A 24,977-nucleotide genomic window follows, 5' to 3' on the forward strand; every position below is an offset into this window, starting at 1 on the left:
CCAAGTGTGTCAGCAGCATGGGCGGGGCAGCCAATGCTAATGCAGGAAAAGACAAAGGGGGATAGAGAGAGGGAAGAGCTAGAGAGAGAGAGAGGGGGCAGAGACAGGGAGAGAGAGGGGGGGCAAAGATAGGTGGAGAGATAGGGGGAGAGAGAAGGGGGAGAGAGAGGGGGCAGAGATAGGGGGAAAGAAGGGGGCAGAGATAGGGGGAGAGAGCGGGAGGGCAGAGACAGGGAGCAGAGATAGGGGAGAGAGACGGACAGAGAGGGGGCAGTGATAGTAGAAGAGAGAGGGGGCAGAGACAGGGAGAGAGAGGGGGGCAGAGACAGGGAGAGAGAGAGAGGGGGCAGAGATAGGTGGAGAGAGAGGGGGGAGAGATAGGTGGAGAGATAGGGGGAAAGAAGGGGCGTAGAGATAGGGGGAGGGAGGGCAGAGACAGGGAGCAGAGATAGGGGGGAGAGAGAAGGGGGGTAGAGACGGGAGAGAGGGGGGATAAATGGGGGGAGAGAGGGGGGAGAGAGAGAGGGTAGAGATGGGGGGCATTGCCCCTCGCTCCACATATCAACACCGCTGACGTGGAGGTTGACAAGAAATTACAAATCAAGTCATGACCAAAAGTGGTTGATGACATCTTTATAATGATTACTAAGTTTCTAACCATCTTCTCGGTTGAAATTGTGTCTGTGTCTATATATGTGGATGGCTTCATGAACGAATCTTTGTTGATAGCCAGGAGGCTTGCAAAGTACCATCGTTTTAGAGAAATCAATTTCGTGTGAGCCAGCCGCATTAAAATAATGATCAGCTACGGGAGAAGTATTGGTCCTACCATGTTTCTAATCTGACTTATGTTCACGAACACGGTCCGAGACATGTCGCTTAGTTTCCCCAATGTAACTGCTGCCGCAGATGCAGCTCATTTTGTAGACACCGGGATATTGCATGTCAGGAATCTTGTCACAAAAGTTTTAAGTCAAAATTTAAGGGAAGAACATACAAACTCCAAACAGCAAGACGCTCGAGGCATGAATCAAACAAAGGCCCTTCTTGCTGTGAGCTATAAGTGGTATCACGACCGCTTGTGTTGCGATCGAATCGTCGTGAGTTTTTTGTTTTTTATTTTAAAAAAAATTCCATCTACGTGACTTTACCGAAAGAACCAAAGAATATGTTCTACCCTTGTTCTGCATGGGTTTCCTCCAGGTTCCCTGTATTCCTTTCATAGCTTTAAAAACACACATTGTGACTAGTACTGGATTAATATTACCATGCTGAAAATTTACTATCAAAGTACTCAATTGGGATTACACACAGCAACATTGCCCCCTCCTGAGACTCGTTGAGGCTTTACTGGGTAAACAGCGCATAATGATGATGATGATAATAATGATTATCCAAACTAGATTTTAACAATTTTTCAAGTTGCAAAGTTGGTGATGTATAATATGAAATGTACCATAAAATTCAGCGTGACCATACCGATATAATCGATACCTAAAGAAAAGAGATAGCTCAGCCAATATGCCCATCACCTGAAGACGGTCGCTTGTGTTGCGATCGAAACGTTGTGATCTATTATTTTTTCTACCTGCGCAACTTCACCGAAAGAACCAAAGAGTATCAAGTGAGAAATTTAGCCCTGATTAGATCTTGATTGAAAGTAGAAAATTAACTGGTGAAAATGGCATAGATTTTCAACATTTTTTGCCGACAGAACATGTTTTGCATATTCCTCTGCTGGTGCAGGCGAGTGACTTGGCGACGTACATCCAAACCAAGCGAGACTTGGGCTGCCGAGCGAGCAGCATCACCATCATCGAGGAGGGTATTAACTGTGGCAGCAACCGTGCCCGCAGCTTCTGGGACCTGCTCGGCGGCCGCGTTTCTTATAAAGGTGCCTGGCCTGGCGTAGACAAAACTGGGCGCACACACCGCACGGCGTGTGCAAACAGTACACTTCCAGCAGGCACTCGACACTGCACAGCAAACACAAGAGCACTGCATGTACACTACACACCAAACATACTGCATTTTAACACGTAGGCTTTCGCGACCAATATTATTCATAATCAACGTTTTTGGGTTTAGATCGAGTTATTTATAAATGTTTCGTAACCCTCCACCACCCGACACGGCCAATCAGTAAAAAGTGTCACGTTGACAAAAGACAAATAGTTCACTGCTTTAGCCCACCGGTGTGTTAAAGCGTGGTTGCTGCCACAGTGGTTTCACGCTTCAACACACCGGTGGGCTAAAGCAGTGAACTATTTGTCTTTTGTCAACGTGACACTTTTTACTGATTGGCCGTGTCGGGTGGTGGAGGGTTACGACACATTTATAAATAATGCGATCTAAACCCAAAAACGTTGATTATGAAACATACTGCATGTTGTGGGTGGCAGGGTGGCGAAGTGGCACCACTTGGGCCTCACAGCCAGAAGCATCTGGGTTCGATTTCAGACTTGAGCGCCTTTCTGTGCCGAGTTTAGATGTTCTCCCCCTGTTTCTCATTGGTTTCCTCCAGGTTTTCCCAGTTTCTTCCCAAAGAAAAACAAAATTACGTATCTAGTTTTGGTCAAATATCTCCGCCAAAAAATGAGCTGCAAATTACTCAATTGGGATTGCACATTTCAACATCACCCCCTTTTTGAAAAAAAAGCTTTGCAGGACCTTCCTGCAAAACAGTCTTGGGACTCGATGGGCCTTTCTTGGGTAAACACGCTTTTTAATAATAATGATGTTAAGTGCAGACAACGAGTGGTAGAGCAGGTGTCGCATGGCCTTCGGTAGAGCATCTTGTGCGTGTGCGGCATGCAGGTACGGGCCCCCCTGAGGAGGACGAGCTATACGAGAATGACGTGGTGGCCACCAACTGTGCGTTCCGGCTGCAGGGGGAGCGGCTGGTGCCGGACGACGAGTGCTGGGGCAAGGTGCCGCGCTGCACCATGCTCAATCCCTGCGACGTGAGTACCCCCGAACTTTGCCGCTTCGTCTATGTGTAGCTCCTACTGGAAGTACCACATATCAACTGCGTGCGGTTGGCATCGGTGCTATGTCAGACAGTGAAACATTGAGGACGAGTTGGTTGTTGTATGTAGTTAATAAACTTAGTGGGAAAAGGAGTTTTGAGGATATATATTTGTATAACCACTTAAGGACAGCAGTTGTGCATAACTTTACAAAAAAGAATACGTTGTGAAAGTTTTGTTGGATTATGGTATGGGCAGCTTTTGAACAGGGAGAAGCAGAATTGCTGAGAAACAGGTAACAGAGGAAAGGTAATGTGGAAAAAACTAAATATAATGAAGAGCTTTATAGCATTCTAGGAAATGTATGTAATTTTTTTTACAATATGGACTGATACAAATTCAAATTCTGGCCTGGTGTCATCTCAGCCCATCATACTTCTAGACCATTTAAAATTAATACCACTGATTTTCCAAAAAAAATTGCCCTACCATATACCTCTTTGTATATGCTACTAAATGCTATAATTTCTAAATATTCTGAATCCTTACAATTCATGACATTTATCCATTATGACAGAGGCATTGAAATGTTACACTTTTTTTTTTTAAACTAATCCTATCATCAACAGGTGAATGAATCAAGAATGTGAACGTACACTAAAAGGCGCAACTCGAAGAGACGTTACATGTGACTAACCCTTCTCTACAGCCTTTGATGGTGTCTGGGCATTCTTCAGTATACACATATATTTACCAATGCCTCAGCCACCCTCGTGTAACATGAGCACCTTATCTCACCCCCTGGGCTTGTACCGCCAGGTGGTGGTGTTTGACTTTGGGAGTGAGGTGTACGTGTGGCACGGCAAGGAGGTGACGCTGGCTCAGCGCAAGGTGGCCTTCCAACTCGCAAAGCAGCTTTGGGTTGGCCCCTATGATTACAACACCTGCCGTATCAATCCACTTGGCAGTGACATTCCACGGTACGTCATGCACTTTTTATGGTCCCTGGGGGCCGTGGGAGGCGCAAAGGATTTACGGGGGCCTACGTTCATCTGTTAGATGTCAATGTATTTCATCACGACTAGGCATTATGATTATGTGGTAAATTAAACACGGCCTAGCAGCTAAGCAGACTACTATAACAGAAACATCTTTTCTTGATTTGAAGCTTTCGTGACTGCAGGAATCCATACTCTTTGGTTCTTTCGGTAAAGGCACGTAGGTAGCGCCGCAGCTTGTGTTACACACAGACATGACATTAACCTGCTAATCCCCCTAATCTCTCTGCCTAATCTCTCCCATCAACATAGTGCTAATCTCCCATTAACACTGCTGTTGTGCGCATATGCGGGGACGATACTCTTATGCAGCGACGGAAGCTCATTTCATGCTCCTCTCTCTCTCTAATTTCTCTCTCCCTAATCTCCCCCATTAACACAACTGACGTGCTTGCGTCCGGGGATGGAATTCCTTTCCAGCTCAGACCCCGCTTGCTTGCCCATCGCCACATATATAACATCTTGTTGTAACAGCTCTCTCGCTGGTTCAGCAGTTCCACTGCTGGATAATTTTTTTCCGCCAGAGGACGACCACTTGTGTTGCGGTCGAAACATTGTGATGTATTTTATTTTATTTTTCTGCCTCCGTGACTTTACCGAAAGAACCAAAGAGTATAGAAACATCTTTCCTATGGATTTGACAGTTTTCCTAGCACCTATTTTGGAATGCCCAAAATGTAGCTTTCACCTGCGAGCAATGATGCGCATGCTTTGTGTTTTTTGGGGCAGGATGGGGGAGGGGCGCCCTGAGTGGTCCATTTTTGGACGCCTGACGCAGCACAATGAGACGGTTCTTTTCAAGGAGAAGTTCTTGGACTGGGCAGATGCAATGAAGCCACCCAAGAAAAATGGCGATGAACTGAAGGTGGAATATGCTGCCTGCGTATTTGCCAAGTGTATTAATCCCTCCTCTCCGTGTCTGTCTTTGTTTTTCTCATTGCCTCGCATATTTCTCTCTCTCTTCACTTGCCCCTCTCTCCTCAACTTCTATCTTCCCTTCTATATCTCCTCAACTCCCCTTTACCTTCTCTTCCGTCCCACATACCTCTCCTGGTTACGGCTTCAGTCTTCTCTGACCTGACAGTTTTATTTTTCTCTGCCACCATTTCATCCAACCCCTCTAACAGTCCATCTCTCAACCAGATGCCCTTGCTTTCACTTCTTCCTATATCTCTTACTTCCCTTGTATAACCCTTTTCTTGTTTTGCCCCCCTTCATTTTAATGCTTTTTAACCTCAATGTTTTTTTTTTACCTGGTTAAATAAAGGTGAAATATATAAATAGTTATTGTGCTGTCGTTCTCATTTAAAGCCTCCCAGAAATACGCTCGTTGTCAAATTATTGGTTTTATATTTTGAATAGCTGTAGTTTTCAAGTTTATGGAAAATATTGCGACGTGTGAAGTTTTTTTTAGCTTAGAAGTGTGAGGGGAAAGTCATGAAAAATAAGTTTTTGTGTTTGAAAATGCACTCCGTTCTTCTCAGAGTCTCTTGCTTTACTCCCTTTCTTTACCTCCTTACCTTTCCAAACCTTCTATTTTATCAGCTTGCCTGCTGCCGGACTGTGGAAATTATGCTCCTATAAATTGTCTCTTTTCTTCAATGATTTTAACCATGAGAACAAATGATGCCTCTACATAGAATTGAATTGCAGTTTAACCCATAGGCTTTCGCAACCAATATTATCCAGAATATATGTTTTTTGGGTTAGATCACGTAAATATAAATGCATTTCACCGCAAGGAGTGAATTTGCTTTTGCCACGCCACGCGTGTTTGGCCTCGTGTGACCCCACCACCCCTCCCCCATGCTTTTACCCCCCACCCCCACCACACAGGAGGGTGATCCCCAGAGCCCGCACATTAGCAGCATCACGTCGACCAGCCCTACCTCCCCGATGGCAACGATAGAAAATATGGTTCATGCCTCGCCTGAAGGTGGCGGCGTGGCTGTGGTGCAGCCGCAGGCGGGGGGCACGGTGCTTGAGGGGGTTGACGTAGGGCGTGGCCACGGCACGGTGAAAGGGGAGGACGCGCGAGCCTTCGAGCTGAGTACCGTGGCCGTGGAGGCCTGGCACGTGGCTGAGCATGGGTACAGCTCTGTGGCGGCCAGCAGCCGAGGGCAGCTTCACATGGGGGATGCCTACATCGTCAAGTGGAAGTACATGCTGTGCCCCGCGGGTAAGGGATGTGCACGCCATATGCGTCCTTGTGCCACGAGCCATTGCAGCTTGCTGTGAACTCTTGACGGGGTGTTCGGGGTGTTCACTTGGTCCTCATTGACGGTAAACTAAATAAATATTCAGCAGTTCAACTATGGCCATCATAGTAACGGCCATATATAGAGTCGTATGTAAATTAACTTCACCTGGCCAGGCAGCATTATGCCAAAGTTTTGCAAGTTCATAGTCTAGCTTATGAGATCAGATTCTGTTCAGAGATGGAGTCAATCGCATTGGGGTCCATCAGCTTTGTGGGGAATCGGCAGTGGCTGTCTCATGGATCAACTAATTTCCTCTCTAGCGATGTGTAATATTCACCACTGACTCTAGACTAAAAATGGAGATCATGCAAGTGTAGTGATATTTGGTGCATTATTAATCTGCTATGTATTATGGTTCAGCTGCCACAGTGCAATTTCATTCCATTGATTGACATTTATTCTGTATAATTTTTAATTAAGTCCCCCCCCCCCCCTCCACCATGCATTTGTTAATATCACTCCTATGCCTGGAGCAATGCACTCGACATACATTTGCAACCACAATGTCAATTGTGATTAATTTACAGTTGTTAAATAACAACAGAACATTGTCTGTTTTGCAACTTGTCTTGATAGATGAGGCATTATTGGGATGGTTTAAAAAACATTAATGATACATTGAAAAAATCCCTTGTTGTTTCCACCCCACCCAACAATTGGCATCATCATAATGCTGCCACACATTTCTTGTTCTCTTATTTTACAACCACATTCCCTTGCATGTTAATCACAATTAACGTACAATACAATCATTACAAGCCGGTCTTATGGTCACCCCGGCAGAATCCTCGTGCTCTGTCTATCATCTCAGAATCGGCAGCCACACTGCCATGGGTTCTGCCCAATGATTCCAATGGTTACTGAGGTTGGTCATGAATTTAATGAAAGTTTATTTTATACAACATTTCCACCAAAGTATCAATTCCAACCATGGAAGCTTCTGCCTATATTATGAATTGGGGACCCATGGTCTTGTTTTGCTCACTGGAATTACTGCAAGTGGTTAATGATGATAAGGATGAGAAGTGACATTTCTATTTGTCTCTGCAAATCACAGCATTGTGCTTCTCAAAAGCTAGTAGTTCTATTCCAGTAATGTAATTTAATTATTATGTAAGTCTGTGTGTGACCTGATGCCTTGCCCCGTGCGGTGATGCAGTGAGCAAAAGGAAGAAGAGCGAGGCGGTGCGGAGTGTAACGGCGGGCCGCGAGCGCTGCGCGTACTTCTTCTGGCAGGGTCGCAACGCGGGCGTGAGTGACAAGGGGGCTTCGGCACTCATGACCATCGAGCTGGACACAGAGAAGGGGCCACAGGTGAGTCATGCAGGGAGGACTTTGTCGGGAGGGGTGTGGTACGTGCAAATGACACAGATGTATTGTAAGGAAAAAGAGAGTTCAAGTTTCATTTAATAGGTATAGCCCTGTGAGCCATGCGGCTCTTGAGTCGGGTGCAACCGCAACAAACAAAATATGAACAGAGAACATCTTAAAGCGACGACACGCAACAGAAACATCCTGTATAAACCAGCAAATCTTCCAGAAAAAACCCCACCATATTACAATGCTGTGTGTAAAAATCCCAGTGTGATGCAAGTCAAACAATAACAACCATAAGACAATTTAGATTAAAGTTATCAGGCCAACTCCGCACTTCCGCAAGAAACAATGTAACAACAGTAATCGTAGGAACTGTGATTCAAATTTAAAAATATACGATATACATAACATATACGACTAAACTTGCAGCCATAGTTGGCAGCATCACACTCCCAGTGTATGATGTGTGAGTGAATCAGTGTAAGATGAGTGAGTGTATCACGGCCTCCTCCCCGCCATCACGGCCTCCTCCACGCCATCACGGTCTCCTCGGAGCGCACATGCAGACGTACACACACATTTGCCCGTATGTTTGTTTTTTGTGCGTGGCCATGTGCGCCGTCATTGCCAGGTGCCAGTTCAACAGGGAAAGGAGCCTCCCTGCTTCGTGCAGCTCTTTCAAGGCGGAATGATTGTCCACCGAGGACGGCGGGAGGAACTCGACAACAGCCAAGGTATACATTACCAACTGGGATGCACCAAGCGCACTCACGATCTATTACCAAAACCCTTTTGCTACATGGCCAGTGCGATGTGACTCCAATTGTATCGGGTCACCTGCCCGAAAGGGTTGAAGTTTAAGCAACCCATATATTCATATTAATACAGGATAAATGAGGATAAATGAGAAATATTTTATATACAGGATAAATATGAGCAAAACAAAGGTAATGTGCAACATATCCAATAAATAATTACAATATGTCTACCTGGGGTGCTATTAAAGGTGGACTGGGATCAAAGTGATAAATTAAAGAAGTAGATGAGAGCAGGGTTGGAGTGCTTTTGGAAATCTGAACGTGTTAATAAGCTGATACGATATATGAATCAAAAATATGGACATTAACAAAGAAAATGGAACAAAACCATAAAAGTGCATTTATTAGTATTTTTTTTCTATCTACGCGACTTTACCGAAAGAACCAAAGAGTATGCATAAAAGAGGCAAGGAGAGATGTTTATGCATGTAAGAAAAAGTAAATTGGCTTCGGGAGAAATTGTCACGTGAAGGTATGGATGGTGCCCATTAGTCGAGATTAAGCGTACCACTAATTGTGATCAGAAGACAGTCACTGTGTTTAACTGGGATCAAATATCATTCATGGATAAAAGTAAATCTCATAGGTTCTGGGATTCCTGTACTCAGAAGCATTACTAGGTCATGTGAAACAATGTATACACAGTCTAGCTGACAGACAAATGGACAAATGAAGGTGCTTGTATATAAAATGAAATTTGATGTCAACAGCGTAAGTTTGCTGCTGTCTCTGCAGGCATGACGCGGCTGTTCTGTGTGAGGGGCGAGTTGGTGGAGGAGGCTTTGCTTCTCGAGGTGGTGTGTGGGCCAGCCGCCCTCCGCTCCCGGGCCTCCTTGCTCCTGTTGGAACCTCGCCGCCATGTTCTCACCGTGTGGCATGGGTGCTGCTGTCCGCCCTCCAGCCGGCGTGTTGCACGACACACTGCCAAGCGTCTACGCGATGTGTGAGCTGCACACCCACGCCTACATACATATTGTTTTTCACTACTTTATGAATTTAACCAAGTATGTGTTGTGACTGCCAGACGAACTTTAAAGATGGACAAATTCAATGTATTTTAATGCTGATGAGGTTGTTTTTATTACAAAGTAGACCACAGATGATATTGCATTTGGTGTGTGCTTCCCCGCATGTTGAGATGCTGTCAGCTCAGTGTGCCACACTTCTACTGTGTGGTGGCTGCAGGTGCCCCCCAGAGATGAACATTCCTGGAACCACAACCTTGAGCCTAGAGGAGTGCGAGGAAGGTGCTGAGCCTTCCGCCTTCTGGAATGCCCTCGGTGGTCATGACCGGATGGCTTACCAAAGCCTGCTACAAGGTGCACATGCATTACAAACAGGGAGGATTGTGGGCCAGAACGACCCAGAATGCTGTGGTGGGAGTTAAAATTTCAATCCGACAACGTTCCGGAAGGAACCGGGGGCACGTGTAGTGGCAGGGGGTCGATATTTATATGTAATTCGTAAGTATCTGTCCTTCACACTGTTCACATTCCAAACAGTACATGGGAAGAAAAGATGTTATTTAAATGAATGTGCTAAAACAGAGATGTTTTTAAACGTAATAGTCGGTGCTCGTGTGCGCTCAGGCTCAGTTGGATATGGTCAAGATCTGGGCTGGAAGGGGGCGGTCTCAGGGGCAACAAGGCCCATTCCCCCTGGGTCACAGTCAGGGCACTACCATCATGGAATGTAGAGGTTTAAAGGGTGCCATGGGAAACATTTTAAGCATAAATACTATTTCGATTTAAAGCTTTCGTGACTGCAGGGATTCATCTTCTTGGTTCTTTCGGTAAAGTCACGTAGAATGGAAGTAATAAAATAATAAAAATAAAACATAATACCTGAAGACGGCTGCTTGCGTTGTAGCCGAAACGTCGTGAGAATTATTTTATTTTATTATGTTTTATTTTTATTATTTTATTACTTCCCTTCTACGTGACAACCGAAAGAACCAAGAAGATACATACTATTGGTAACATGTAGTTGGTGGTCAGTTGTTACTGGCAGTGTGTAATATCCACGGCAATTTCTTTGACAATGTATTCACGGTTGGTGCAGACAAGGGGCGGGAGGGAGACTCGCTGAAACTCTACCGCACATCAAGCGCGTCGGGCGAGCTGGTGCTTGTGGAGTGCACCTCCAATGTGAGTGTGCCTGGGGCACCATCAGCCATGCCCTTCCTGCAGGACGACCTCTATGGAGTGGAGCAACCAGGTGAGGCTCAGGACATAGCACGATGAAATAAGAGGTGGGTCATTCCATGGCTCTGTTTTGACAACGTCCGTTGCACTTGCAGGATCTGTGGTTAGTCGATTCCAAATGTAAGCAGATTGTGCCAAATACCTTTCTACTTGCACATATTTAATAATTTTTAAGCTTGGTAGACATTGTTCAAGTGTCCATGAATTCCACCCTGCAGTTACTGTCACCTTGTAGTGCTCATTTATAAGGAATGGTAAAAGTATAATGAGAATTGTAAATCCTGTCCTTTATAAAATAAGAATCATTTACATTTATGTGAAATATATAATCCTGCATTGACATGCCTGACTTTTTAAATTAGATAACTTTATCATGGGATCTCCTTTGCCAGTACCAAAATATAAGAATACGTTTTCCCCTTTTTTCTGGCAACAAAACAGGTGTTAAGATGTTAAAACACCAAACTGAAACCTTTTACAAGGAATCATGTCTGCATTAACGACAATACTTGTGGTCAGAATGCAAACAAAAAACGTAGTCTGATAATATATGCATTGTCTTTGAAACTTATTGGTCCACACCAGAGACAGCTTTCTTTTGAGCCTCGTCTCAAAACGGTGTTAAACCAGAGGACGCCAAAATACCTTTTTTGGCGTCTTCTGTTAGACCAGAAGATGCCAAAAGGCTCAAAAGAAAGCTGTCTCTGGTGTGGACCAATCAGTTTCAAAGACAATGCAAATATTATCAGAGTACGTTTTTTGTTTGCATTCTGACCACAAGTATTGTGGGTAATGCAGACATGAGTCCTTGTTAAAGGTTTCAGTTTGGTGTTTTAACATCTTAACACCTGTTTGTTGCCAGACAAAAGGGGGAAACCTATTCTCATAGATAAATATAGTCGTACATTTTTTTAATAACTGTTGAACATTGTTAAACAGTAAGAATCATTACTTTAAAAGGAATTTGAGAAGATTTGTTTTATTTTCTTTATTTTAATAGTCATATATAATGTGGTTGTGATAAATACACATTAACTAACGCATGCCCTGTTACAAGAAAAAAGCAAGAGCATGTACTGTACTCCATGTACTGCAAGCTGTGTTTATTTGTCATGGTGATTATAAACAGATAATACTTAACAGCCACAGATCTAAGACACAACTTACATGTAGCAGTAACATATAAAATTGTACGTTCACCAGCCGTCACACATTACACAGATTAGATTTGACACGTGGACCCCAGCGCCCGTGTAACCATACTGCCATGTGCGTCTGTCCGTGTGTGTGTGCGTGAGCAGCGCTGTTTGTGCTGCAGACCTCTCGTGAGGCCTACGTGTGGCAGGGCTGGTGGCCGGTTGACCGAGAGAGCACGGGCTCGAGCAAGATGCGCTGGGACACCGACCGGCGGGCTGCAATGGAGGCAGCCCTCCTCCTCCACAAAGGTCTCAGCACCTTGCCAGTGCACCACAGTTGAAGAGCAGTACAGACCGGTTGCCAATGACCAATTCATTTTTTTTAGCTATGGAAGGAAACGGGATAATCCAGAAGAAACCCATGCAGAACAGGGGGAGAACATACCAACTCCACACAGAAAGGCACTCGAGTCGGGAATTGAACTCGGGGATTTCATGCTGAGGCACATGTGTTACCTCAGCGCCATCCTGCTACCGATCGTATCTAGAAATGTGTCTTTTTATAACATCTTTTTTGCAGTGCATTAGGTAGCAGGAGAGTTTCTGTAATTGTTATTTTACATGGCCAAATGTATTAATAAATGACTGTATTCTACAAAGATTAATAATTCCTTGTCATACTAAATTACAATTCATTGATCATTTTCCTGTTGATGATGGTGGGCAGCAGAATCCAGCGGAAAGGTGAAAGGGACGGCGGCCTACCTGGTTTATGCTGGACTGGAGCCACCATCTTTCACCAACCTCTTCCCATGCTGGGAGTCACACCCTGACGTAGCTGCATCCAGCCAGCAGGTGCACACACATACACACCAACATCTCGAGCTGGTGTAGTTGGGGCGCTGAAAACAAGTCTCCTAGACAGTTCGATTTGACAGGAGTTAAGAATGAATCGCTAGTCAAACCAAATCCAGGATTTGAACAAACAATGGAGCTGCTACACTCCTTCCTATCGTTTTGTCCTGAGGCAATGGTAGAATTTTATATTCCCAGTGTGGGTGACGGTCTCTCCATAGGATGATTTTGGCTTCCGACAATATGGCACTTAATTATATTAAAAAAACACATTTTAAATGTTACTTGATAACCACAGGAGCGAGTGTGGGGGCCACCCTTACATAATGCATGTGGAGCCACTCCACGCTCTCTAAAACTAGTCTCTGCCATATGTGGAATGACTCCACAAAGTGTGGAATTGTGTCGGATTCACAAATACGCGTGCGAGTGTCAGATGGATCTCAAGACCGAATGGTTGGCCCTGTGCTGCCATTATGCCTGGGTATCAGAATGTTCTGGTGAGATGACCACTGATTCGGCCCACTTCATTCGCACCGTACTTAGCAAACCGTGCAATTCGAACGTATATTCCTCCTAAGGCATATATTGTACCTGCGATCTGTAAAGTCTACTTCTTGATTTTTATGCTGCAGTCTCTGCTCTCAAGTGTTCCATTTATTTGTTATGCTGAGTGCAACATGTTATTAATCGCCCTATGCATTCAGTTCTGCATACTTTTATTATACATAACTTAGAATTTATGACATTTGGTGTGCTATTTTATGATTTAAATTGTCCAGGTCTCTTAATGTAATACAGTGAATAAAATGTTTTACCTCAAGGTAACTAGTTGGGCGATTAATGACAGAGTGCCAAACCGTGTCCGATGTTAGTTAAGTTTTGTGGATGGATTTGACCTCATACGGGGCCACGTGCCTTCTCAGTTGCTGGACCCATTGAACTTGCTGCAGAAGCAAACGTGCCTCAATCACTCACGTGTTACCTGGTAGCTATGTAGCATATTGGAGATGTTTGGATGCAAGAGTGCATTCTTTTAAAACGATTTAAAGCTTCCGTGACTGCAGGGATTCATCTTCTTGGTTCTTTCGGTAAAGTCACGTAGAATGGAAATAATAAAATAATACAAATAAAACATAATAAAATAATCTCACGACGTTTCGGCCACAACGCAAGCAGCCGTCCTCAGGTGAAGACCAGGTCTGTCGAGAAGACAGAGTCTGAATGACAACCCCAGGCTTGGAGCTCCAAGAAGATATTTTAAAACGTTTAATAAATTGTTATTATTCGATTTGCAGAACACAGAGGCTAGAGAGAAGTGCACCTTGCTGGAGGATGCTTTGGCCCAGCTGAGCCAAACCACCTACTCGTTGGCACAGCTCACAACGCGTCCGCTGCCGCCGGGCGTCGACCCCCTCAAGCTGGAGAGATATCTGACTGATGTCGATTTCCAGGTCCGTGTCTGCACAATTTACATTACACTTCTACGTGATGTTTTAGATTTGAGGTTTCCGCAGCGTTGAATAAAGTTAATATTTCACCCTTTAATCGGTTACGATGATGACGCTTGTGACTTCATCGCCAGTAATTTCTTAAGTCGTCCTCTTTCTACCGGTAAATCTGTAGATCTCAAAGGCACACAATATAGACACCAGGTGGAAAGTGGGCGAATTATGCAACTACTAGTGATGAATTCACACGTACAGTCATACTGGAATAAAATAAAAATGTCAATTTTATATTTTATTGTTACATTTATATACGTGGTGTGAATATGTTGTTTGCTGATAATGTATTTTCAGTCGGTGCTCAACATGTCAAGGGAAGAGTATCACGCAATACCACTGTGGAAGCAAGCCACTCTGAAGAAGGAGGTTGGGTTGTTTTAAACTAATGTCAGGGATGAGTGGTGCAACTGTGATATTGTCTGATATGATAATCATATTTAAATGTTCTTGCATTAAGAGCTCAGAGATAGAAGCATCCGTGTAATGGACATCCCAGCTCTGCTTTGACTTGGGAAATTGGCCCATTTACAAGATGTAGTTTGGCGAGAAGTTTTTATTATGCTGCTCAAAGAACACAAAATGGGCAATGTTAAAGGGATTACTAAAACCCAGTTTTTATTATTAAGTACTAAAGACTGTTGAAAATAATTTTTCATATATTTTTTTCTAAATTGTAGTTCACTTAAAGTGAAAATGTTCAGATCATGTCATACTGAGGTTCAGTGTTGAACTTAATAGGTGAGAATTGACTTTTTGGATTTAGAAAATGCCAATTGCTTTGCAGAGCGATACTCCTGTGGGCATGCTACATGCTGAGTTTGGACACGAGACCATTTTCCTGAGGCAGTCCATTTTCTGTGCAATTTACTTTTGGATTTTTTTTATCACAATGTGACAATTTGAGATGTTCTTTTTCCTAGAGCACATAGAATGCACAGCTCGTTTTATCGTGCCCATTACTGTTGGGAAAACCATGACATGGAAAGGGCCTACCGCTGTTTTGATATTACAAGCAATTGTACATGTTATTTGTCAACATTTTGAAAATGCATTGTTTTACATAATTACATTTTTCAACACTAAATGCTACTTGGAATAACAGCCACTGCCACTGACTTGTCTATTATAAGCACTTTTGTTAATCCTCATATGTCCTTGTTTACTGACTCAATGTTTAAAATCAGAGGAAATGTCCACTTTAAATGGTGTATAAAGGACTCATTCAGTTTAACTAATGATGTTTGGCCACTGGTTACTGCTTTAAGATGTATCCGTGTAACCATTTTATTCTTTTAATGTCATTATTTTAGGTTTATAATCAGTTAAGCTATTATAAACCATATAATAAATGTTTGCCTGAAATTTGAGACATCTATGGATGAAAGAGGCTGAGTAAAGTGTGCCCATCTCTAAAATCTTTAAATACCAGTCATTTGTGTTGTCTGTTGTACACAGTTTTTACAGCCAAATGAAATGTTCTTTAGAATTTTCTAAAAAATAACGGCAGTGTTTTACATTACTAATTACAGTCATGGTAAAATGTTCAAGTGTACTGGAAAATATTTAAAATTGGAATGATTTTGGATTTTTATTAAGCTTTAGTTTTTATAAGAAAGTATTAACATAACAATACGTGGCACTTTAAGATGCCTTCAGAAGATCTTAAACGAAAGCCTACCAAGTAGAACCTATGCAATGCTGTTTTTATTGGACTGAACTAAGGCTTCTGACTTTACTATTATGTAGTGCCTTTCTTCAATTGGCGCAAATTTAGTAGACTTCACATCCTTTCGACTAATGTTATATTTACTGTTTTATTGTTATATACAAATCTGTAATGATTTTAATCTGTCCATATAAATGTAATGTCTTTTACTCTCTAGGTATGTATTTTAGAATTAAGGCTAAAGCTTTTGGCACGACTGAGTAACGATGTCTTTGTTTAAATACTTCCAGTGTGAATATCACAAGTGGAATTGCAACGTTGGTTTTTGTTTCATCGATACAACAAAGTTTAATAAATTGTTCTCGTCTTTCGTGGTGTAATTCATTTCTATTCTTGGGTTTTTTCGGTAAAGTCGCGTAGGTAAAAAATTAAAATTAAAATCACGACGTTTCGGAGGCAACACAAGCCTCCGTCTTCAGGTGGAACCGTCACAGCACGCTCGCTGTATCAAGTAAATGAGAAATTCCAAGAGATCTGACCCCATATATATAATGGTTGAGGGGGGAGGAGCCAGGGCAGTCCCTTGGATAGGAGTTTTTTTATTGTAAGGTTGGTGCGGCTGAAGCTACGGCTAATCTACATAACAAAGGACTGAGCCTTTGTTATGTTGACTGGCTGAGAGGGGGGGGGGGGGGTGCGAGAGTTGTTAAAGTGCGGCTGCAGCTAATGGGACCGAGCCTCTGCCATGTAGATGGTAAAAGCAAAAAAAAGGCAGGTCAGGAAGAAACAGCCTTCTGCTATGTTGCTTGGTGGGTAAAACTTAAAGCAGGAAACCAGCGTGTGAAAAAAGAAGCTAAACATGATAAAACAAAACTGGCTGTCTATCAGTAAATTGTACAGTAACTAAAGAACAGTTGTCTGTCAAATAAGATGGTCCAAATATGTGTAGTTAAATCTTTTTTGCATGGTTAATAACATCTTTCCAATGATTACTTAGCTTGTACCCATCATCACGGTTGAAATTGTCTGTATTTTTGTATATTTGGATGGCTTCGTGTACAAATCTTTGATGGTAGCCATTTCTCTTTTTAATCATGATTTTGGCATGACTGAACATTACCAATGCAAATAATGGATCCCCAAAAGGTATAGAATAACTATAACCATCTTTACAGGATTAAACAAGTTGGAAGTTCTGGGGGTTATTGATTCTGAGGACTTTTTTTATTGCCGTATAGCACTGACATTTTAAATGTAACTAAAATTAGAGGTATCCCTGTTATGACTGGACAGAATTTCCACATTCAAATTTTAAACAAGTAACATTGTGAAAAGTGGCAAAGCACTTCTTTTAAACAATATGTCATTGATGTGCTCACTCGCGTATATGTTAACAAGCTGGAAAGCCAATCCAATAAGGGAGCATATATTTTTTTTCAAGGGGAAAATGTAGAACACCTCTCCAAATATAGCAAAAGGTGCCTAAGTCTGGCGAATGGTTACCCGGTCTGATTATTTGAACATCAAGCATGAATACTGAACAGCTAATTTATGAAGCATTAGGAATTTGTGGTCATCCACTGCTGGATGAAGAACCTCCCCAAGACATTTCCATAGCTCACGGTCCTGAGATGTGACATTTCACCTAGCCACTTGCATGTGGGCTGATGCCATCGCTTCGTCTCTGGTGAACGTGTTCTCTTCTTCATAATAAAGCCGACGTGTGTTCTCTTCTCACGTTTTCTCCTTTAGCAGCCGCTATCTTTAGTGTCGACCAATGGCCGTCATTCATTCGTGCAACGTATCCCACCAAAGCCCACTTTTGTTACATTTAAATGATGTTAACACATTCCTGCGGAGGGAGCTGCTAGGAACGTTGGGTTGCTCGGTCAATGGCCAGGGTCAACGGCGGCGTGGTGTATTCCGCAAATATGGCCGACTGTGAGGGTGGGCACAAGCCGGCGTGAGTAGGTTAAACGTTGAGTTTTATAAGGGCACCACGGGGTGACCAGCCCCTCCCCACCCAGCCCCTCTCCACCCAGTCCCTCTCCACCCAGCCCCACCCCTCCCATTTTTTGATTCACGATGGACGGACACAATAATCCCCTGTGGGCTGGTGGAACCAGGTGGTTCCTACCAGTATTAACTTTTGTGTATTCTTCAATCCATCTGTTCCTCTTTTTGCCTCTGGGTGTAATTCCACACATGCATCTCTCCCATGCTTCTTTGTACACTTCAGTTTGTTCCATCTTCATGAGTGTCCATGTGTTTTTTTTATCTACGTAACAATGGGTAATCTATATTGATTAAAAACGTTGCCTTTCACCTGTTAAGTTCTGCTTTCCAAAAGCACTCGAACCCACTGTTCACCTTATTTCATCACAGTTGACCTCAGTCCAGCTTCAATAACTGGCCTCGGAACGCACATTGGGAGGTGTTTCCAGTTGCCTCGCGCACCACACCTCCAACCGCCCCTGGGCATAGAAAATGTGGGGTCCAACTTTGAATCTGATGACCAATCAGAGTTAACATTGCACATCTACACCAGGTATCCATAGAGAATCGTTGCAGACAGGCCACCCGACTGGACTAATTGGGGGGTAGAGGCTTTCTGGTGACGAGGCTTTTCTGGCATATTTCAAAAAATCTAATAATTTATACCTTATACTGCTCTTGTCAGACCCAAATGTTCTGTGTTGGAGTGATCACATTTCTGTGATTGGAAAAAATATATTGGAAACCCGTTTTAAAAAGGTATATTCCAAATATTTTCACCCATTATCTAAACAATATATATTCACACTTTGTAAACATTTTATATTTTAACACAATATTTGAAGAAAAACATTGGAAACTTCCACACAATAACCACAACCATCAAACTATCTCATGTGGAGTAACCATGTAATTATTTGTTCTAGGACTAAATATGCTTGAAAATCACTTTTATTGAATCGGCATACAAATTTAACATTAATGTTTAAGTTATGATACAACTTGTATCATTATAGCACAATACATTGCATAGACAAGTCACAGAATTATAACGATGGCAGATACCAGGGGCTTTACAGAACAATGCAGTTGAGACCTATGAGCCCTGACGGTGAGCTATGAGCACAGTAGTGTGGCATACAGACATTGCATTGTACACTGTGTGTGGGGACAAAGGCACTAATACTAACGTTCATAATAGAGGTTTGTTTGGGTTAGATCGCGTAAATATATAAATGTGTCGTTAAACCCGCCACCACCCGACAGCCAACTAGTAAGGGTTGTCACGTAAATATAACATGCCAATTCGTCACTAGTACAGCACACCAGTGTGTTGGAGAGCCAAGCCACAACATTTACAATCCGAGTACGACGTTTCGCCAGTAATTACAACTAGCTTCATCAGGCGACAGCCAGATTTGTGGAGAAGTCCACCTGTTTCGTTCCTCATATAGAGGCGTAGATGTGGTGACCACGCTTCTGCTCTCGTGCGCAAAGTTGGGTGGGGGGGATTAATGAGTCAACGTACATTATGCATGTGCATTATGCGAGCCCTTTGATCTTGTCCTTCCTGTCCATTGTGTGTATTAAAATAGCCGTACCAACAGTAATCCCTATTGAAGTATCGTGCCCTGTATAAGCATGCATTTAAACAATGTATTATTTGATGATTCGCTTCCACGAAGCAATAAGTCGGTGGCTATCCGAACGGTTAAAATTATTTTTATTTCTTTCAATTTCGATAGATTCCCGAGTCTTGGCCAGTAGTAGCTAGTTTTGCACAGAACTTCAACATCAAAATCAATAGTGTCCTTGTTGGCACGTGTTACGACCAAGTCCGCTGTCCATTCAAAACTCACTTTACGCAACCCAGGAACCAGCACAGACGGGTAAACACATTGAAATGTATGTTTCATTTCTTAAAAAAAAACCATGGGATGCATGTGGAAATCGCCGTGTAGCAAAACCAATCCAGTTTAGCTTTACTTCTGGTATTTTACCATCATCTCTGATGCAAAATTAAATTTATCAAGTTTGTCTTCAAATTCTGTAAGTAAATCTATGCAATGATAACAGAAAACGTCTTTTCCCCCACTAGTGTTCAACAACTTCCACGATAGTTGTGCATGCTTCCTCACAACAACAGTCACGTGACTGTCATTCGACCACACTTTATTCTTGTACAATGTAAAAAGAACATTAAATTGCGCATTTACTTCATCAGTGTGTGAGAAGTATGGTTTCATGACTTGCTTAACTTGAAATCGGCTAATTTTTGCAAACTTGTCTTTCCTCCTAATATATACAGTACTGGCAGACCGATAGTTGTAAAGTGCAACTTATTCATGTTTAATTGTAAAAACATGTTTTCTTTCTTGCTTTGAAGCCAGACAGATTGTCAGAACATTTATGAAGTGGGGTACTGAGCCAAAATGTTCATATTTCATGTTTAACATTTACCTTTGGTCATTTCAAAAAAGATTAACCCAGTTTACAAAGTCAGAGATGGATCGCATCCCTTGAATGCTGTATGTAAAATTGTATCTTTTAAGTCAAATATAAAATATATCACATGCATATGAAGCAGCTGTATCAAAACATTTACTGAAAAAGATCAACCGTATTCCTAGAAATATCATATAGTGATCGCTCGCACATTCTTAGATGTCTTTGGAAATTGTAAAAATATAGAAAATGTTACAAAAAGAAACAGACCTATACATTTTCTAATTGGCTTTCTCCTCATTTTTTGACACGATGTGCTTGTAAATTAAAACAATTGCAATTAGAAAATATATCCCTTGCATTCAGACACCGGATAAAAACTGCATCATCTTGAACCTGTTTGTTAACGGTGGCATTGCAAAAAAAGCTTCATATTATGATGGTGAGTTTTCAACAAGGTTTTCCTGTTTTAATGATAAAACAGGATTTGATCCCATTTTTTTTAACGATATACCCTGTATCTTATTATTTAAGTGATGTAGGAACGCTGTTTAGCCTTGAGAATATTGTGACAATCACTGGATCAGTGCAGGGAGTCAACGGTTAATTTCTATTTCTATAACCTCACCGAAGGATGCCTTCCTAATGCTGTATTGATTAAAACACGATGGAACCAGTTCATGGAGCTATTATTGGCAGAATAGTTGTTTTTGTGGAAAGTCAGCCACATTCCAAATTTTGCAATTCATTCGGGGCAAATTCCCCATTTTAAAAAGCCCATTACGCTACTGCACAAACCACAATTGCAGAATGAGCCAACGTTGGCGGAAACGTTTTTCCATCGCACAGAATCCCGACAATTGCACCCTGGGGGGATGAAGCTCGTGCAACGAACGTGGACGTGAAAATTGGTGTACTTGTCAATCCACTGCTGGATAAGGGCCTCCCGTTGGTCATACGGATCAGGAGGTTATTTTTGCCATACTTAAATGCTGGTCTGTGTGGCTTGAAGACTGAGCATAAACATGACAGCATGCTGTGGATTTTTATGCACTGCCCACTGCTGCCAACATTGCATTGTCATTTCATGTGCCTGATGCCTCCATTGTGCAAAAATATTTTCAGAAGTACCGGGATAATTTGAGCACATTTTCGTTCCTCTCGAATTGTACGGGAAATGCCATGGACATTCAGAAACGCAAGTTATAAAAGTCATAGAAATTATAATTGGCTTTGTTATCATGTTGATCATCACAATTATTGCTATCAAATTATTTTTGTTCATCATTATTATCATCATATTCAACATTGCCTTCAGTTTCTTTTAACGCTTCCATTGGATTTGCGCTGCTATTCTGCTCCTTGGTGGAGGAGAGATGAAGCCTTGATTGGTTGACTCGGGCCACCGGCTGGATAGTGTGCTGATGGCAGCAAGCACGGCCTTGATTCTCCTTCAGCACTCCCTCCAGCTACCGATTGGCGGTGGATTTTATGGGGGAATGGAATTCCATCCATTCTGCCTGGTGAATTGAGCCAAAACCTTACACATGAATTTGGTGCAATATCCAAATCGTACAGGAATTGAGACAGCATGGGACAAATTTCTAAAAAGAAACCACGAAGGCCCTTTGTCGTGATCGAAAGGTTACATTTGAGAATAACCCTATACTACAAAATAGAATAAAAATCATCTTCCCTGGTAAAGTAATGATCAAGCTAGAACACGCAATAAAATGTAACTGAAATTATGCATTGCATTTCTGCAGACAGAATTGTTTAAACACTGTTTAATTGATCATTCAACGTAATTAATGATCACCTAGTATTTAAGGTTTATCTCATGTTCCATTTCTTTTAATCAATCGCATAAAAAAAACTACGAAGTTAAAAACCTATGAAAAGCTTGGCTCTTACCAAATGTAATCACAATAGGCAGGGCACATTATAGGTGAAACGTGGATGAGTAAACAATGGGAAATTAATTAGTTGTGTTAAATTATGGACATTCTAGATTTGAAGCTTTCGTGACTGCAAGGATTCATACTCTTAGGTTTTTTCGGTAAAGTCACGTAGGTGAAAATAAATAATAAATAATGAAATTTATCATTTTATTTCTATTATAGTAATTTTATTTCTATAATTATTTCTATTTTTATTATTTATTTTTGCCTACGTGACTTTACCGAAAAAACCTAAGAGTATAAATTATGGACACTAAAATGCACTTCTTTAACCTGTATATTTTCATACCTCTAGAAGATAACACATCGTAACTTTACGATGGTGAAATGTAAAAATGTACCATTTACTTGATCTTTAACAATTATTTTCGATAGCATAAGACATGATTTTGCCTTTTAAAATGTACGCTGTCCTATTCGGTGATAAAAAAATATATACTTCCAGTCCTATTACAGCTGTCGCTGTTAACAAGCAGAGCACAAGTAATAAAGGAAACGACAACAAAGACGATCATTCACTGAGCTAATCCATAGCTTCGTTGACTTCGATTTCACTCACCAGGAGATTTCTATCACTACCGCTTCCCTCTAGAGCCCGGCTACCGCCACCTCCACGTGTATATAGTGCATTCTGGAAAGTGGAACAGCCCTGTGGTCCCCTCGTGCCAGGACTGTCACTGGCGCAGTCTCCACGGAGCCTGCGGGCTTCGTTGCGGCGGCGTCGCCGACTGCGGTATATCCAGCAGATGAGCAAGAAAGCCCCAACCACGCCCAACAACATGAGGACAAGGCCCAAGACATCCAGAAGAAAGCCGTACGTCTTGACTGTTTTGGAGAAACACGCACACACAAACGCACATACATGGTTTGCTTTGCATTTCCGTTTCAATGTACGTACATATCTTCCCATGTACCTTCATATATGTGTATACCTTCGCATGTTTGAACTAATACTACAGTATATAGTATATTAATGCTGCTCTAAGATCCAAAATAAAATAGCCTGGCAATGGGCATGATGCCTGAGAGAATAAAGGGCATCCGCCACAGTTTGTGCACTTCCCATCGACTGTACCAAAGGCTTCCTACATGCCCAGTTGGTAATGCTCAGGACCACCAGATTGCATTCTGGAAATTAAGATGCATATAGACATTGTTTTGCTTTGAGGCATTACATGCATGCAACCACAAAACATGAATTAATCCAAAAAGGTATGAAACAGAATCCTTTCAAGACAATAGCATAACTCTAATTCATGCACAACAGTGAATTTGTATTTTAGTAGACAACGAAAAAATAATATTTTCAAAGCAATGATCCAATATTGTTTTTGTATACAGCTGCTGGACAAGTGCTTTCACGGTACAGAAGTCATGCTTTCTAAAGTGTGACACATTTACATAATAAAAATGAGGGTTCTTTTGATGACTCATCAATCTACTGCTGGATGAAAGGCTACCCAAGTAGCTGCTTACCCTCACAGTCCCACAATGCAACAATGCACCCAGAATGGCATTGCCCCATCTCCATCGTGGACGTGTTCTTGGGCGTCTTCCCTCCTTTGCCTCCTGCTCAGTAATTATCCTTGCCCATTAGCCATCACTTCGTGACATGTCCTGCCCAAGCCCACGTATTTTTCTTAACGGTCAAATCTGCAGATGTATTGAATCTGCATATGTTCACAATCCATTGTTCCTCTTTCTGTGTCTCGGTGTATTCCAAGCATGAATCTCTCCATACTTCGTTGTGCACTCTTGCACCTCCGATTAGCACGGCTGGCTATGTTACAGTGCGAAAGAAGTTCAACATACATACACTCTTAAGCTTTTGTTGGTCAGGGACTATAGGCAATACACAATAGTTAAATCTTTTCCTCTCCAGACATTTACCTTTCCAAAAGCGCTACAGTCTGCTCTCAAACCATAAAATACCATTAATTAGCATTAAAAAGTGTGTAGAGAGTGTGTAGAGGTTCATGCTTGAAATAATACTGAGTGACAGATATGATATTAACTGTTGAAAAGAGTAAGTTTCCTTGGACAGAACACATCACGCGAAGGAATGGTCGTTGGACAAGGCTTGTGATGGAATGACAGCCAGAAGAGGGAACACACTTGAGAGGAAGACCACCCACGTGATGACACGATGATATCAGCTCACGGATTGTGACATGACGGATTGCAACAATGTAGAGGAGCCTGCATCCAGCAGTGGATATATCAAGACTGACGATAACTTGCAACGAGTGAAAATAACTTACTTTTCATATGGGTGCTGTGATCTGAATCTTTCACTGCCAAAATAAAATCAATTCATTAAGCATCGCCACAGTGAAATGTTCTTTTTTGCATGTATAGACAGCATACTTTAACCCTTGTACACTGTCTGATATTTTATGCGAGACCTCCATTGCTGCAAGTTGGCTAAAATGTCATTTCTGCATTATTTCAAATGATCAGTCATTTTTTTATTTCACAATCGTGCACCAAACACAATTGCATATGTTTGACATTTAAACACTACGTGTACAGGGCAGCAACCAAGATGCTATACCCTCCCAATTCAAAACCTCCCATGTGAGCATTATATGTAATTTTATTCTGTGAATGCCACAGGCATTTACATTTACAGAGTTTAACGGAGTTAACAAAACTATATATGCTGATGCCTGTGACCTGTTATGTCTAAGGCTATGTATGATTTTGTTACAGAGGTCATGGCTGTCATAGAAATATTGAATTTGAACAAAGTGCATGACATTTTGAAAATAGCTGTAGAAACAC

The 24,977-nt window shown here is 42.1% G+C and overlaps 2 protein-coding genes across 3 annotated transcripts in view; one reads left to right on the forward strand and one right to left on the reverse strand.

The window, feature by feature from the left end:
• The window catches only part of LOC133345007 (supervillin-like), a 107,494-nt gene extending 91,332 nt beyond the window's left edge, over nucleotides 1-16,162 (forward strand). The window contains 14 exon segments of the mRNA XM_061555347.1: nucleotides 1,747-1,894; nucleotides 2,818-2,963; nucleotides 3,789-3,949; nucleotides 4,757-4,892; nucleotides 5,864-6,206; nucleotides 7,448-7,602; nucleotides 8,237-8,339; nucleotides 9,159-9,366; nucleotides 9,609-9,742; nucleotides 10,485-10,640; nucleotides 11,929-12,072; nucleotides 12,494-12,618; nucleotides 13,917-14,072; nucleotides 14,421-16,162. Coding sequence (XP_061411331.1) covers nucleotides 1,747-1,894; nucleotides 2,818-2,963; nucleotides 3,789-3,949; nucleotides 4,757-4,892; nucleotides 5,864-6,206; nucleotides 7,448-7,602; nucleotides 8,237-8,339; nucleotides 9,159-9,366; nucleotides 9,609-9,742; nucleotides 10,485-10,640; nucleotides 11,929-12,072; nucleotides 12,494-12,618; nucleotides 13,917-14,072; nucleotides 14,421-14,507 — 2,202 coding nt within the window. The 3' untranslated portion in view covers nucleotides 14,508-16,162.
• Nucleotides 16,163-18,715: 2,553 nt separating this feature from the next.
• The window catches only part of LOC133345008 (C-type mannose receptor 2-like), a 64,036-nt gene continuing 57,774 nt past the window's right edge, over nucleotides 18,716-24,977 (reverse strand). For both annotated transcript variants that reach the window (XM_061555348.1, XM_061555349.1), the window contains 2 exons: nucleotides 24,455-24,487; nucleotides 18,716-23,018 (listed from right to left, as the gene is read on the reverse strand). In XM_061555348.1, coding sequence (XP_061411332.1) covers nucleotides 22,717-23,018; nucleotides 24,455-24,487 — 335 coding nt within the window. In that variant the 3' untranslated portion in view covers nucleotides 18,716-22,716. The remainder of the gene's footprint in view (nucleotides 23,019-24,454; nucleotides 24,488-24,977) is intronic.

The sequence above is a fragment of the Lethenteron reissneri genome, chromosome 21 (assembly GCF_015708825.2).
Source record: "Lethenteron reissneri isolate LAM-NWPU_2019-01 chromosome 21, ASM1570882v1, whole genome shotgun sequence".
NCBI classification, from domain to species: domain Eukaryota; kingdom Metazoa; phylum Chordata; class Hyperoartia; order Petromyzontiformes; family Petromyzontidae; genus Lethenteron; species Lethenteron reissneri.